Genomic DNA, 15,311 nt, shown 5'->3' with positions numbered 1-15,311 from the left:
TGGAACTGCCTCAGGCTTTCCACAGGAGATGTAGTTTAGGTTTAGCACTGGGCTTGCACCTGGCACTACATACAGGAGGGATTGCTTACCCGTTCACTCTGGCGGCCACCAGACACTGAGGAGGAATCCTAAAAAAGATAAGAATCTAGTTATTGCCATGGCAATTATTACTGTTTCTTTCTAAGCAAGGGGGGGAAACAAAGAGAGGTACTGCTTGTGGGAAGGTTGAAGATGTAGGCTGTAGGACAAACAGTCTGCAAATTCTTTCTCAGCTCATTTCTGGAGAATGGCATTTCTTTCTTTTGAAAGCTGAATCCTGATATAGTGAAATAAAGGAATGAGATCACATCTAAATCTATTTTACTTCCTCCAGAATGTTTCAGGGGAAAACATCAGCATTTGCAAAGCTGTCTTGATTTTTCAAAGACCAAGATGGGGTACACATCTGTTGTTGCACTTAGTTTCTTTTAAGGGCTTATTGGACCCTCTGTAGTATCATATTTTAGCTTTCTTGAATATCCATAAGAAGATTTGGTTCAGAAACTACATTGAAGCTATTGACACAGTATACTTGTGACTAAAGTGCACAGCTGAATTTGTAATTATTTGCAGAGAGCAATTCCTTACTAACCAGGACCCTGGAAAATACTTAAAAATTGTAAAGTTTTATAACAGGCTTCAGCAGAGTGAATAGAACATATACTTTAGTCAGGAGAAAAGGCATCTTTTTAAGAAAAGCAGGCAGTTTTCACCACACTACATGAAAACAGACCATTCCTATGCAATATGTAGTTGAAGGAACTTGAATCATGTGTCTGGCATTGGAAAACAAACAAAATGTAGTGTAAATTTGGGATGGAAAGAAGGAAGTAGTATTATAAAAAATATTGAGTTTTTATGGAAATTGTGAAATAAAAAGAACTTTCTTTGTAATTGCTACTTCTAACAGCAAATTAAAAAAATGTTTGATTGTTAGAAGTTGGAACTGTTGTAAGTGCAATTTTAATTTGTGAAATTCTTGTCATGTATAGCAAAATCACATGACATCAGATAAGGTAAAGGTTCATGTAAGCACCTAGATACTTTAAAAGGTAGTGAATGAAGATATTGATATTTTTGAGAAGAAATGCTTACACTATCTTCAGTTTCACTGGCTCCCATGGCAGGTGAATCCTGTAAAATAATGCAAAAATATTTATTTTCATGTAATAATGTCTCTTACATGCTCTTAAATGTGGGGTACATAAAATAGCAGAATAAAACTAGCCAAGTGCTTAGAATCTCAAATTTTACCTAAACTAGGGCATGTGCAAGAAAAGAAAAAATATTTAACTTTACCTGAGAAGAGGCTTAAGCAGAAGAGGCTGGGAAAAAACCCTCCTTGCAAACATGCATTTTTATAGGGGAGAAACTTTTCAGTGAAGTTAAATTGCAAAGTTATCATTCTTAATATTAGAAAATCCCATTATTTAAACTTTCAACAGCTTCTGCATAAGTAAGGTATGTAAAGTAAATGCATGAAGTATTTTCCTTTTGAATGAGCTAACATATGAGCAATAAAGTTGTTAAAGCACTGAATAGTCACAGGGCTAGTCACAGTTAAAAACAGCCTGCATAGTGCATCATGTTCTCTACATTATGAAAACATTTTGAGTTGTTACAAAGGTAAAGAGAAAAAAAAGTTAAAATGGCATTTTCATGGTAATGGTCACTTAAAAATAACTAAAGCATAGAACCCAGTACACATAAAAACCAACACAGCAAGCTTAAGCTTTTGATGTAGGAGACAAATAACATTTACCTGGCCATAAGTCTCAGAACCACTATATACAGAAGATCCACCCTGTTCAGAAAACATAAATAATTTTCATATTGCAAACAGGTGCTGCCTTTTTTTTTTTTTTTCTTTCTCTCTCCTTACTGTAGGGATCTTCTTCTGGCAGATTAAAGAAATATGATTATTTACTTGGCTATCAGAACTGTTAAGCAACTCAGAGTTATGTGCCTGTAAAATACTAATGTTACATATTTTTAAACTCAAATTCTAATTCCTCTTTTAAAGAGACCTCCATCTTGCAGATAACTCAAAGCTAGCATTGTTGAGAAGAATAACCCTTAAAGGTTGGAGGCAACCCACCTTTTACTACCCTATAAACTTTCAGGCTGCTTAGGTAAAAGTATATACAAATTCACTCATTCCTCAAATAAAAGATCACTTTCATTAGTATAGTGAGAGCTGAAATACAGATACAGCTGTATATTTACTTCACCCAGGGTATTGGCCCTCAGCAACATTTACACAAAGTGGAAAAAAGAGTATTTACCTGACCATAGGATTCACTGCTGCCATCATAAGAAGAAGACCCTCCCTGCAAAGAAAATTTTAAAAAGCTGATTAATTTGATTCTCCCAAGAAAGTGTCTTCCATCTTTCAAGGACAGAACAGAAGGAAAATAAAAGCCTGTCATCTCTACAAAGAAGAAAGAGCACCTACCTGCCCGTAAGATCCACCAGATCCATAGTAGGAAGGCCCTCCCTGCAGAGAAAACAGAAATTTACTGCTTTGTAGCAAATGTTTTCTCAAAGAATACTTTCAGGCTGCTCCTATGCAGGCACAGTGACCAGAATATTTACCTGGTTACCAGAGTAAGAACTGTGGGAAGAACCTGGGCCACCCTGAAAGAAAAACACAGACCAGCTATTTTCTTGCAGATGACAGTTTAAATACCTGCACATCTGGTTCTCACTATACCCTTTCTCCCAATTTTAAGCTGATTTTTATGTGCCTAAGTAAAACTCAAGACCATTGTTTTAAAGTGGAAGAAATCTTCAGGCAGCAATTTTCTTGACCTGCTGAAATTTGAATTCTGCAAAGAAACTGCAGAGACCATTCTGTACTGTTCTCTGTCAAGCTTCACACCACCAGGTTACATCAGGGTTGATTCAGTTTTTCTGCTCTGAGGGGTAGCAGTCGGGTCTGAAATTTAATATGTCATAGCACCCACAATACTGGGAGTGAAGGAACCAGAAGGATGGGAGTCTGTATTATCCTGGTGAGGGAGGAAGAGCTACTACCTGTCCATAGGATCCTCCAGGATAGTAGTAAGGCCCTCCCTGTGCAGAAGACAGAATGGGTTACTGGTTTATATCTGGCTACTCCTTCAGGGAAGATTTCAGATGGAGTTTGTGAATAGGGCATTTTATCTGAATGTTTACCTGGTTACCAGAATATGTGTTGTATGAAGAACCTGGGGCTCCCTGAAATGAAAACACAGACTAGCTATTTGCTTGCAAACAGGATGGTGTAAATACCAATGGATCTAAATCTCAGTCCAGGGCAGTACTCTTAAACAAGAAGGGGCTTCTTATCACTAATTTTTTAGTCAGATGAAAGATCATTCCATGGAAGCTGGAAGCACAATTGAGTCTTTTTCTCTGACAGATTTTATGTTGTAAGGTACAGACAACTGATAGAATTATTAGGTGTTGTGATAGACTCAACTCTTGGGTCTTATATTTCACAGCAGCCACTACATTGAAAATATAGGAAAGAAGATAAAAGTCTGTTATCTCTACAAAGAAGAAAGAGCACCTACCTGCCCGTAAGATCCACCAGATCCATAGTAGGAAGGCTCTCCCTGCAGAGAAAACAGAAATTTACTGCTTTGTAGTTAAATGTTCTCTCAAAGAATACTTTCAGGCTGCTCCTATGCAGGCACAGTGACCAGAATATTTACCTGGTTACCAGAGTAAGAACTGTGGGAAGAACCTGGGCCACCCTGAAAGAAAAACACAGACCAGCTATTTTCTTGCAGATGACAGTTTAAATACCTGCACATCTGGTTCTCACTATACCCTTTCTCCCAATTTTAAGCTGATTTTTATGTGCCTAAGTAAAACTCAAGACCATTGTTTTAAAGTGGAAGAAATCTTCAGGCAGCAATTTTCTTGACCTGCTGAAATTTGAATTCTGCAAAGAAACTGCAGAGACCATTCTGTACTGTTCTCTGTCAAGCTTCACACCACCAGGTTACATCAGGGTTGATTCAATTTTTCTGCTCTGAGGGGTAGCAGTCGGGTCTGAAATTTAATATGTCATAGCACCCACAATACTGGGAGTGAAGGAACCAGGAGGATGGGAGTCTGTATTATCCTGGTGAGGGAGGAAGAGCTACTACCTGTCCATAGGATCCTCCAGGATAGTAGTAAGGCCCTCCCTGTGCAGAAGACAGAATGGGTTACTGGTTTATATCTGGCTACTCCTTCAGGGAAGATTTCAGATGGAGTTTGTGAATAGGGCATTTTATCTGAATGTTTACCTGGTTACCAGAATATGTGTTGTATGAAGAACCTGGGGCTCCCTGAAATGAAAACACAGACTAGCTATTTGCTTGCAAACAGACATTTACATAAGTGAGTCTACTGTGAACTTCTATTCTTTTAAATAAAACTTTACAGCAGCCACTAGAAGAGAATGTTGGTTCGTACTTTTTTTAGAGATAAGGAAACCTGTAGCAGGTTCTGTAATTTCTTGCTCCGGTTAAAAGATTTTAAAGTACTACTAGCATTTAGTTTTACTTTTCTAGTCTCAGAATCCTATGTCATACCTTGCAGGCTCCATGTTTTTATAGATGATCATTACCTTGATGGCCTTTATAAAAACTGCCAGAATACTGGACTTTCAAAGTGTAAAGAGTATTTAGGACAGCATGTCTTTCAGCTCATCACTGAAAGGGGAAGACTATTTACCAGTTCCTGACATTCACTATAACTGCCATTTCCCCCTTCTATGAAAACAGGGGAAGCGTTATTCTATGGTTATACTGCTTCCTCTGAGACCATTTGTAGACTAAGATCTTGTTTTTAAATGAAGCTTGGAGAAAAAGCAGGATAATTGCAATGTGAGGAATCTGGGGATCTTTGGGGATCCACATACATTTTTCCTTTGAAACAAGATGGTTTAAACATGTGTAGCTCTGACTCTTAATTTATAATATTCTCCAGCTTTGAAGAGACTTTTGTGTAACTCACAGCTTTTAAATCTAGAAGAAAGATTTTGCAAGAATTTTTCTCTTCTGCTGAAGATTCTTCAAGGAATCAGAATAAACTGAGTCGGAAGGGACCCAAGAGGATTATCAGGTTAAACTGCTGGTCCTGCACAGGACCAGCCCCAAGAGTCACACTATGTGCCTGAGAGCATTGTCCAAATGCTTCTTGAACTCTGTCAGGCTTGGTGCTGTGACCACTGCCCTAGGAAGAAGATCACTCTCTCTTTTCTGTAAGATTTATGAGTGGTAGTTTATGTGTACGTATACATCTACCCAGAGCTTGCTTTTTTAATGTTATTAGAATGTAACCTGTCCTGGCCAATCTGTTTACATGCTACTGTGAGAACTGTAGCTGCCACGTGTGGAGGGCCCTGGACAGAAAATGAAGATAAGACCATGAAAGCAAAGGTCAAATCTACTGCTACATAATTTATCATAAATTAATTTGATCAGCTGATACGATTGCAAATTGGAAAATAAGTCTCTTGTGTATCAAAGTTGACACAACTGCATTGAGAACTGGTTTTCTAATCTGTCCTATTTTGACGTCTTATTTTCTTCATGTTGAAAATTTCCTTTAGTTGATAGCAACTAAATACACTTTCCTCAACCAAGCTGTGCTAGATTTCTGTTAAAAACTTTTTTTTGGCGAGAATTAAAGCATGTAAAGAAAAATGCTTGTTAGAATGAAAAAAACTTGCCTAAAGGTCTCCACCTTCCTTATAAATATATTTTTGTACAATCATGCAACAAATAAAAAGATTTTTTTCTCAATGAAGTTTCATTATTACTTATTTTAATGGACTAGTTTATATTTTAAAGCATGTAAACCATGATTACTGCTTAGCCTCAATTAGATGAAAGAGGTGGTATTGCGTCTAACCAAAATTGCTGTTGCTATATTTTAAGTTAATAAGTTCAGAAAACAGTAATTTCTTTATACAATTAGTTTGTTTAAATAGTGTGGGGGTTTTTTACAGAAAGAATAATTAACAAAATGCTTCTTGTTGAAATTGAAAACTCTACCCCATTCAAATGGGTTTATGTAAATACAGCTTCAATAAAAGATTCAGAAATACATATCCTAATAGAAGACAGGTTACTTTAAAATCCAAGGTGACTTTAAAAGCCAGGAGCCTGGTAGAGCTAGTCTATAATGTCCACATAAAAACATTCCTTGGCCTTTTTCCTGGACCAGAGGCATTGCCTAAGAGAAAAGTTTATCCAGTGCAACTGACATTGAAATTTCAATTACTCTCTTTATAGGAAGGAACAGTTTAAATGTTGATTTAAGAGATTATATCTTGAAATACGTATCAAATTTTGAAATTTTTTCACAGTATTTTATTGCATCAGTGAGAAAGACAAGGAAACTAAGCTGGATGCAGCTAAGTACTGTGGTTACTGCAAAGTATATTGACTGGTTTTTGAACACAATGAATAATTGGCACATAATAGTTAAGTGACAGAGCTTGTGGATTACCAAGAACAGTTACAGAAAATTAATGGTCAAATGGTAATTATGAAGTTAAATGGAACTTATTCTTTCATTTAATTGTATATAGTTCTACCCATATTAAGGAAATCACCATTAATATTTAGTGTTAACCAACTGGCCATATTTACAGGCAATTGATTCAAAGTACTCCATTATGTAGAAGGAAGTATAAACTCAGAAATATAGTTACCGGTCTATGACCACTGCTTCCATCAGGACAAATGCAACCACCCTACAAATAAAAAAAAAAAAAAGGAAACAATTATTGCTTTGTGGAAATTTAAAATAAAATCTTATTTCAGATGCAAAACTGTTTAGGGGAAGAAAGTCTGTGAGACTACAAGGAAGGTATGACCTTTGCTGGACCTAGAACAAATGAGGGGACAGCACAGATGTGTACTGTTAACATTTGCTTTGGAAGTCAGACTGATAATGCATCTCCCAGTGGGATGTCCCAATGACAGATGACCCAGCAAGAGAGAAGTCTAAGGTAGTCAGGAGAATCCCATAATGCTATCACCAGTAAAACACATTATGTTGAAACAGCGCTAAAAAGTGATTTCAGAGAGCCATTTCTGATAAATTTAATAAGAATAGGGCCACTTCATTTACAAATTAATGCATATCATCACCAATCTTCCATGTAAAACTACTTAAACTCTGATTTCTGAATTTAATTAGTTTAATTAATAGGAAGCTATCTGAACAAGACCAATTAAAAATAAGGAAAATCCTGACCTGATTACTTGATCCACTGGTTGCAATAAATGATCCGCCCTGTGAAAAAAAAATATATTTTATTAAAGCATTTTATTAGAATCTAAAGTACAAAACTATGTGGAGAGAAACACTATTACAAACTCTATTACTTCCTGCACTAATTAACATAACCTGTTGAATTTTTGTGAAAATATAAATTAGGATGAAACCTAATTAAGCGACTTGACACAATTCACAGGGAATGAGCATTAGGGAAACTAATTAAGAAAACTCTTACCTTCCAGAGCTCAGAGATCTGTCTGCAATACTGAATCAAACTCCAAACTCTCTGAGACAGAGGACTATTAATCTACTATTAAATCTACATAATGCTGGTACAGCAGGATTTCAGACCTCTGGGATGGGGTACCAATCCAAGATGTTAAGAAAAACAGAACAAGGTGCCACTCTGAATCAGTTAAATTTCACATAATTCTCTAATACAAACACTGCTGCAGCATATATTCTGTATATCCTACAGAATGTGAAAGTCGGACCTACTTTTGTAACAGAATTACATAATCCCTAAAATGTACCTTCTTACCAAATGCAAAATGAAACAATTATATGTATGACCATTGCAATGAAGAATGCAAGCATGTTTCTAAAATAAGAATCCAAAAATATATAGTTTGTGTTTTTCAAATTAATTTTACAAAATGTTATGTAAAGAAACACCTGCAATTCTTACCTGCTTAGTGGGGTGAAGGAACAGAAGAAACTGTATTCTCTGAGCCTAATATCACTATTTACAACTGTGCAAATTTATAACATTATAGGGAAAATGCTGTCAAATCAAAATAGCATCCTTCAGCACAAAAAAATTACTGGAACCTAACTTTCAAAATTATCTATAATTTATCAGAAATCCCCTTGATATCATGCAGTTGACACTACATTATTACCTGCATGTCAGAGTGGCTGCTATTTGAAGGAGAAGAGGCATTCTGTGAAGAAAAAAAAAGACTCATATCTGTAAGGGTAATAAAATAACATACATAGTTCTACTTGGGAAGAAATACCTAACCCTAAAGAGAATTTGTTGTTTTTTTGGGGACATTAGATCCTTCTTTTTTTGTAGGTAATACACGAGGAGCTACAAGCTTACTACTACCAGCAGTTGTTCAGAAAAAGGGACAGGAATGGTTTACCTGTACATCATAGGCTCTTCTGCTTAAAACATGTGATGTGTCCTGTAAAAAAATAATAACATTTACAATGAGGAGATGAAAATTCTCTGATCAGTGATAAATCTTTTTTCTTTCAATATTATTTTTATAAGAGCACCAGCCCCATTGTTGTGTACATTGAGTAGGAATGCATTATTATAAAACAAAAGGCTATTTGCTCATAAATTTTATAAGGCTACTACTGAGTCTGACTTGCAACTATACAGTACAGATATCTGTATCTCCTATTATGAGCATAATAAAATAGGAAACGTTATTATTCCTTACTTATTATTCTATCTTTCTTCAGCTAAAATGTTAGCTCTCCTTTGCTTGTATGGTACTCATTTAATTTTGACTTTAGCTTGTACAAACTCTGTATGTGCTTAATGAAGAACAGGAATTTGAGCTAACCCTGTGCTTCAATGCATGATTTTAATGTCTTATTTTTTTCATATATATACTTACTTTAAAGAGATTCATTCAAAGAACAAATACCCAAGTAATTTTATTTTACTTTTCCCTTATGTAGGAGGATATTGACTATTATAAGCATGATTAGGGAAAAGTTAGGTACAATTAAGACAGATTAGGTATAGTTAGGACTAAAATCCTACAAGCAGGCAAAAAGTAAAAGAAAAAAAGTGTTACTTACTCGGGCAACAACTTTCTTCTTTGCACAACCAGAACGCTGCAAAGGAGCCACAAGCCTGTTAGTACTTTATAGCTGTAGTTGTCTACATTAAATATTTTAACTAAAATCTACTACTTGTCAGAGTGATGTTTGGAAAAGGAAGATGTCCAGAGATTTTGTTCTATTAGCAGTAAGATTCTTAAAAAGTATATTCTTTGTCTGTTTTCAGTTTATCTCTTTCAACAGAAGTTCCTGCTTAGGGGAGTCTCCCTCAGCTGAACCACTGTAGTTTAGTACACAATCTGTATAAGGATCCTTTCTCTTTTTTTTTTTTAGCATTTCCCATCCTTCTTTGTGAGAGACTTTAGATGCCAACTCTTTTACAAAGCAGTCCAGCCATACAGACTGGATAGAGATAACCAAGGGAATACTAACATATTTCATGTACTAAGGAGGAAGTGAGGAGGCTCCTAAACAGGGCTTGCTGATGAAGGAATTTTTTTTCAGAACATTTTGAATTGAACCTAATGCAATGAATTCAAGAGGAAAAATAGGGAAAGCAATGAAGCAGAATATTGAATGGCTGAGAACTGAAGAGGCAAGTAGCTGATGACAGAAGATTACTCTAGATGGCAGTAAAACAAAAAGAGGCTGTGACAGATGGAAACAGCTTTTCTGTGAACAGAAGCGAGTAGAGAAAATGTAATTTATTTACACATAAATTATTTACACAACACTGTATTTGCTTGGTCACAATCTATTCATGGTAATCACTGTTTCTGCTTGTAGGACAGAAGGAAAGTCTTGACAGAGAGAGTAATAATGGGTAATAGCAGGCAGAAATGTTACTTTACAACAGCAGCATGTAAGTGACATTAAATCTGAATGAGTGAGAAAGCTTGACATGGTTACATGCCTCGTACACAGGTGATTTAATTCCCAAATTATCCAGTCAAAGTGGACATATTATGAAAAAATGTATTAGTATATATTTTTAGAAGTATTGTGCCATTTGAAGTGTGCAGCAGCCTTGAGTACAGAGAAATAATTAACTTTTGAAGGGTAGTATAAAGCAATCATATACTAAATGTGCACAGGTCTAATATAGAAGTGTTTAGTTACTAACATTGTCATTAATCATTAGGATTTGAACACTACAGAACAAAGTACTTACCTGACTATTGGCACTGTAGGTAGTGTCATTCTGGAAAAGAACACATTATTTCCTTTTCTAAAGAATTATTTAAATAAAGCAAGCTTAAAGAAAACTAATTGTTTCTGATATTGCATACAGACATAACAAAAATCACTTATTGCTCCCATTCTCCACAGCATTGTCTAAATTAGTTTGAGATTCTACCATTGCAGAAAAACATTGTAATAACAACCTTAGATTAGTACAAATGTAACATGAAAACCAGTGGAATATCTGTCCCTTCTTCTTGCATTCATTGTATGTACTTAAAGATTTTCTTGCAGTTTTTTTTTAATTAATGTAAAATGTACCCTTAGATTTTGAGAAAAATATCTGTTTCTGCAAAGCCATTAAATTATTTTTTTCATATTTCATTTCATCCAGATAAATGCATTTAAAAGCATTAACTGTATCTGTAAACATATATATGACAATTTTCAGCAAGAGAAGAGGCAGTTGCTGAAACAGCTGTTAGTGTGGAAACAGCATTCTTTCTGGATCATTCTGCTCCAAAGACTGCATCTAGCAGAGCAATATTTTCTTATCTACATGAAAAATGTTATGATGAAAATATATTAGAGAAAGCATACTCACATCATCACAGGCATTGGGATTACTATCATCTGAGAAATCTTGTGACTCCTAGAAGGACATCAGATACCAGTTATTTCCTCACAAAAATCACTTGCTAAGAATACACTTTTATGTTTACTCCAGAAGACAGAAGAGATGCTCATGCAAAGAAAAAGCTGAGTTAAATTAAATTAGTATTTTTATAAGAAAAAAAGGAGCCAAATCGATAGCTCAGTAGTGGCTGACAGGGAATGTTCCAATCCTCAGTAAAGAAAAAAAAAACCCAGCAAAACAAATCCAAATCACAAAGAGCACAGAAACAATTATGTTTTATTAGATCTTTTAGTTGATGTAGGGACTATAATATTACGTAACTAGGAGAAAGAACTACTTACTTGATTATCATAATAGGTGTCTGAGGATGATCCACCCTTTAAAACAAACAAAAAACTCAATCAAAATTCGAGAAAGCTACAATATAGAAAACCTGATTTTGAGCAGAGGCTAAAGTTTATATGAAGTGATGAATAAGTAGTGAAATAAAGTATTACTTACTTGGCCACCACCATAATTTTGTGAATAGGATCCATCCTATAAAAAAAACAAATACAAGCTCTACTTCAGAAGAAACTGTGATTTGGTTCAGAGGCTGTAAAGCTGGAATAAACAATTGCCTAGAATTCCTTTGAACAAATACAATTTTCAAGATATTTGGATAAATTATCAAACATTATAAAAATTCTTACCAGGAGAAAATCAAGGTCTGCCTACCTGGTTGTCACCATAATTTTGAGAGGATGATGATCCACTCTGCTAAAAAAATCAACAACAAAATAATTAGAATTTACATCATTTACATCACCATATTGCCGATCAGATATTGATCAGTCATCATAGAAGTTAAAACCATCATAAAACTTTGGTGGGAGGCAATACTTACTTGGCTACCACCATAGTTTTGTGAGTATGAATCACCCTGGGAAAACAAAACAGCAGCAGTCATAATGAGAGAGAGCTGAATTTTATCTGAGTGAATACAACTGTCCTAGGTTGCTGAGTTCTATGGAAATTCTACGTAACTTCCAATTTTATGTAAGTGGAATTTCAGGACTGATAAGAAGTATGTTTGCAGAGAACGAGTTACAGATTGGACATGAGATGGAGAGACTCTGCAAGAGTCTATATCCCCATGTGTAAGAAAAGTGTACTGTGGATTAGAATTGTTTTAAACATTTTTACCAATGGATAATAAAGATCTGCCTACCTGACCACCCTGTGATCCGCCCTGTGATCCACCCTATAAATCAGACAAAAAGGCTTTAGACCCTCACTCTTTGGCCATGGAATATTTTTGATGAAAGCTATGATACTTGCTTAGGAAGAGTAAGAAGCAGAGGTAGACATTCAATATGGATATAATTTCTAAAGTAACGAGCACAGATTGCCAGTAATGCAATGGTAAATACTAGATGAGACATAAATCGAGGAACCTCAAACATTTAACTTTAAGTAATGTCTAGTATAGAGAGGAGCTCCATTCTGAACACTTTCTACAGAATATATTTTTTTTCTCCTATAGAAAACCTAATTTATACAAATGGAATGAATTTATACAAATTCTCCTGGCAGCATTATCATACAGCAAGCTGTGACCTGTGAGATACAGTGGCCTTGAGGAAAGGTTTTAAATAAAACACTCAGTATGTTTCAATGCGCCCTCCTTAGAAGAGGAATGTAACTCCTTCCAGTGAAATCAGAAGAGACATTTGTAGAAGTATTAGTGTCAAAAGTGCATAATACCAACAGTGAAATACTGAATTATTTAGGTGACTGGGATATTTGCTATTCACTAAAATGAGACTGAGGCTTCATTCAGAACAGTCAGAGAAAAATGAAATTAAAAGTATGATCTTTCAATATTCTAGAAGATTTCAGAACAAAATTTGACCATTTTCTTAAGTCTTAAAAAGAAATAGGTCCCCTAAAAAAAAAGCTATTATAAAATATATACCCATTAAATATATAATTCTATCAAGTTATAATAATAAATTACATAAAATGCATTGTATATCTTGTACCACATAATAATAATAATACATTGTATCAACATCTATTTTGTTTGCATATTTATAAAAATAGTATAGATTTATATTGCTAAAACACAGTACTTGTTGAAGCAATCTATCCAATTTTTCTGTTTCTTGTGACAACTCAGTAAGAATCAAAAGAAATATTGTGAATAAAAAGGAAATAATCTGCTGCCATTTTCTGCCTAATTTTTAACATCACAGGGATGACTTCTTTAAACATAGATGACATCTTTTAGGCTAGTGGTTTGTAGAGCTCCAACACTTGAACTTGCAACATATACACATGTAGATACACATCTATAGTTCACTGCACAATCTTTTTTTCAGGGACTTCAAGGGAAGTCATAAAATATTTTCTGGCTTTTGATAGGAAAAGAGAGGCTGGTGAGCTCCAGCCCTGATTTAAGTCATGCCAGTTAAGTAACTCTGAGGCAGACTTCTTTCCAAAATCTGGCCTTAATGTCCTATTTAATTAGACATTTGAAAACATAATGCTAGAAAAAGGGGCAACAAAGTCCCTGTGATACTCCTGTGTATAGGACGACAGTGAGTTCTAATCTCAAAATTTGTAAGATTACATGGATTTGTGCAATATGAATCTGAATTTGGGACTAATTGAGTTAGTGACAAAACTAATTTTGGATGCATCTTAAAATAAGAGAAGAAAGCCCATTTACCTGGTGGCAGGGATTGCTATCATAGGAGACACCCTGTCAAAAACCAACCAGACAAAAAAGTAAATGCCATTTTTCTTGCAAAGTAATTAATTTCCTTAAAATTTCCCATGCAAAAATTAGTGTAACAATTTTTAACTTTACAGAGGGTGAGTTTAATTTTACTTAACCTTTTAAGAGTGTGGCTTATGATGCTTTCAGAGGCATTTCCATTCATGCCTAACTTACATTAATCCTAATATTTCTGCTAAATACTGCTTAAAATGTCTGAATGTATGATTATCTTTCATTCTGGTTGCTTTTCTCAATACATTTATTTAAATGAAGATTTACTATTGGCCTCATCCATGATCCTGTCCCCGGGATCTCATCACTGAATACATTGTTTTTACACCATTGTAGACGTAGACAAGTTGAAATGGAACCAGGATGAAAACTACTGATGTAATTATTGCTCCATTTGAGCCACTCTCTATTCCTGTTCTTTTCTACAGAAAATAAATGGAGCAACATCCAAAAATTCCCAAGCAAAGACTTTATATATTTAATGAGTAGACAGATTAATCACTTGTTTGTTTTCCCTGCGTAACTCTGAATGGGATCAGCCACTTGATATTGGTTACAATGCCCAACAATATCAGCCTTTCTTGACCTCTGTGATAGTCAAGTTCATGCAACAATGAAAACAATAGATTTCAAAATACAAAAATTATAAAAATTATTAAAAACATGTTAGTATTGCAAAGAAAGCTGAGTATAGTTTTCAAACAGCTTGGAGAAAAAGTCTTACTTGTCCACAACCACTGCTGCCAAAATAAGCTGCAGATCCACCCTGCTGGGGAAAAGAAAAAGAACAGCTCATGATCCAAATATTCTCATTCTCTCTTCTCATTTCCAACATTTTCAAGGGCTTTAGCTGCAGGGCTGCTTCAAAGGTAGAAGACCAGCTATATCCAACTGTGAATTATTTGGTAAAATACTGAGCATGTTGAATACTAAAGTGCATCAGAAAGCTGAGAGCTGAATGCACTCCTTTCTACCGGGAAAAGTGCAGCTCAGTGAGCCTATTGTTGCCAGAGCCACATGAAGAAAACTTCACAGGACTTAATTCTAATGAGATACTTACTATATTATTTCAAGTTAGGAACCACTGGATTCTCAATACATATATGGGAACATCACATACATGCTGTATAAAGACTAATGACTGACTGATGCTTACCTGTCCATAGGAGTTGCCACCTTGAGGCTGAGAACCCTGTAAGAAAGGCATGGAGTCAGTTGTAAAAAGAGCTGTGTAGGTGTAGTTCCAGCACAGCAGAAGCAGAATCACAGAATACCAGAGAGAAAAGCCCATTTCCATTAAAGATTCCTCTCTACTACGTTACTTTTTTCCTCATGGTATTTCAGTGGCACAAACCAAATCAAGGACCACTCAGAAACACTGAGAAGGAAGAAACCACCCATGTCCCAAAGCCCATTTACAGGACAGGCTCCTACAGAAAAGCTCAACACATTTCAGCAACAAACTCTCACTTGGCCATAGGACTGGCTGCCTTGGGAACCCTTTAAATAAAGAGAAAATAATTACCACCTTGACAAAGAAGCTTCTTTACAGAGCTTGGTATCTATGGCAATAACAGCTGCTTGTGGGATTCCCTAAAAGGCTCT

The 15,311-nt window shown here is 35.3% G+C and overlaps 1 protein-coding gene and 1 long non-coding RNA gene across 2 annotated transcripts in view; both read right to left on the bottom strand.

Annotated features, from left to right (window-relative positions):
• The window catches only part of LOC115947979 (keratin, type I cytoskeletal 9-like), a 25,410-nt gene extending 13,964 nt beyond the window's left edge, over positions 1–11,446 (bottom strand). The window contains exons 1-21 of the mRNA XM_031057909.1: positions 11,432–11,446; positions 11,272–11,307; positions 10,898–10,945; positions 10,283–10,312; positions 9,130–9,165; positions 8,457–8,498; positions 8,211–8,252; positions 7,285–7,323; positions 6,737–6,778; positions 4,320–4,361; positions 4,179–4,217; positions 3,738–3,779; positions 3,597–3,638; positions 3,217–3,258; positions 3,076–3,114; positions 2,635–2,676; positions 2,495–2,536; positions 2,325–2,369; positions 1,802–1,843; positions 1,135–1,173; positions 90–128 (exon numbers count right to left, since the gene is read on the bottom strand). Coding sequence (XP_030913769.1) covers positions 90–128; positions 1,135–1,173; positions 1,802–1,843; positions 2,325–2,369; positions 2,495–2,536; positions 2,635–2,676; positions 3,076–3,114; positions 3,217–3,258; positions 3,597–3,638; positions 3,738–3,779; positions 4,179–4,217; positions 4,320–4,361; positions 6,737–6,778; positions 7,285–7,323; positions 8,211–8,216 — 582 coding nt within the window. The 5' untranslated portion in view covers positions 8,217–8,252; positions 8,457–8,498; positions 9,130–9,165; ... (2 more) ...; positions 11,272–11,307; positions 11,432–11,446. The remainder of the gene's footprint in view (positions 1–89; positions 129–1,134; positions 1,174–1,801; positions 1,844–2,324; positions 2,370–2,494; positions 2,537–2,634; positions 2,677–3,075; positions 3,115–3,216; positions 3,259–3,596; positions 3,639–3,737; positions 3,780–4,178; positions 4,218–4,319; positions 4,362–6,736; positions 6,779–7,284; positions 7,324–8,210; positions 8,253–8,456; positions 8,499–9,129; positions 9,166–10,282; positions 10,313–10,897; positions 10,946–11,271; positions 11,308–11,431) is intronic.
• Positions 11,447–12,135: 689 nt separating this feature from the next.
• Positions 12,136–15,206, bottom strand: LOC106631844. Its single transcript, XR_001335659.1, has 5 exons — positions 15,177–15,206; positions 14,863–14,898; positions 14,431–14,475; positions 13,644–13,676; positions 12,136–12,173 (listed from the first exon to the last, which is right to left on the bottom strand). It is a non-coding gene; the product is annotated as an uncharacterized LOC106631844 (long non-coding RNA).
• Positions 15,207–15,311: the final 105 nt, after the last annotated feature.

This window comes from Geospiza fortis, unplaced genomic scaffold (assembly GCF_000277835.1).
Source record: "Geospiza fortis unplaced genomic scaffold, GeoFor_1.0 scaffold403, whole genome shotgun sequence".
Lineage (NCBI taxonomy): Eukaryota > Metazoa > Chordata > Aves > Passeriformes > Thraupidae > Geospiza > Geospiza fortis.
The sequence above is the reverse complement of the archived record's forward strand: the minus strand, read 5'-3'. Positions and strand labels throughout refer to the sequence as shown.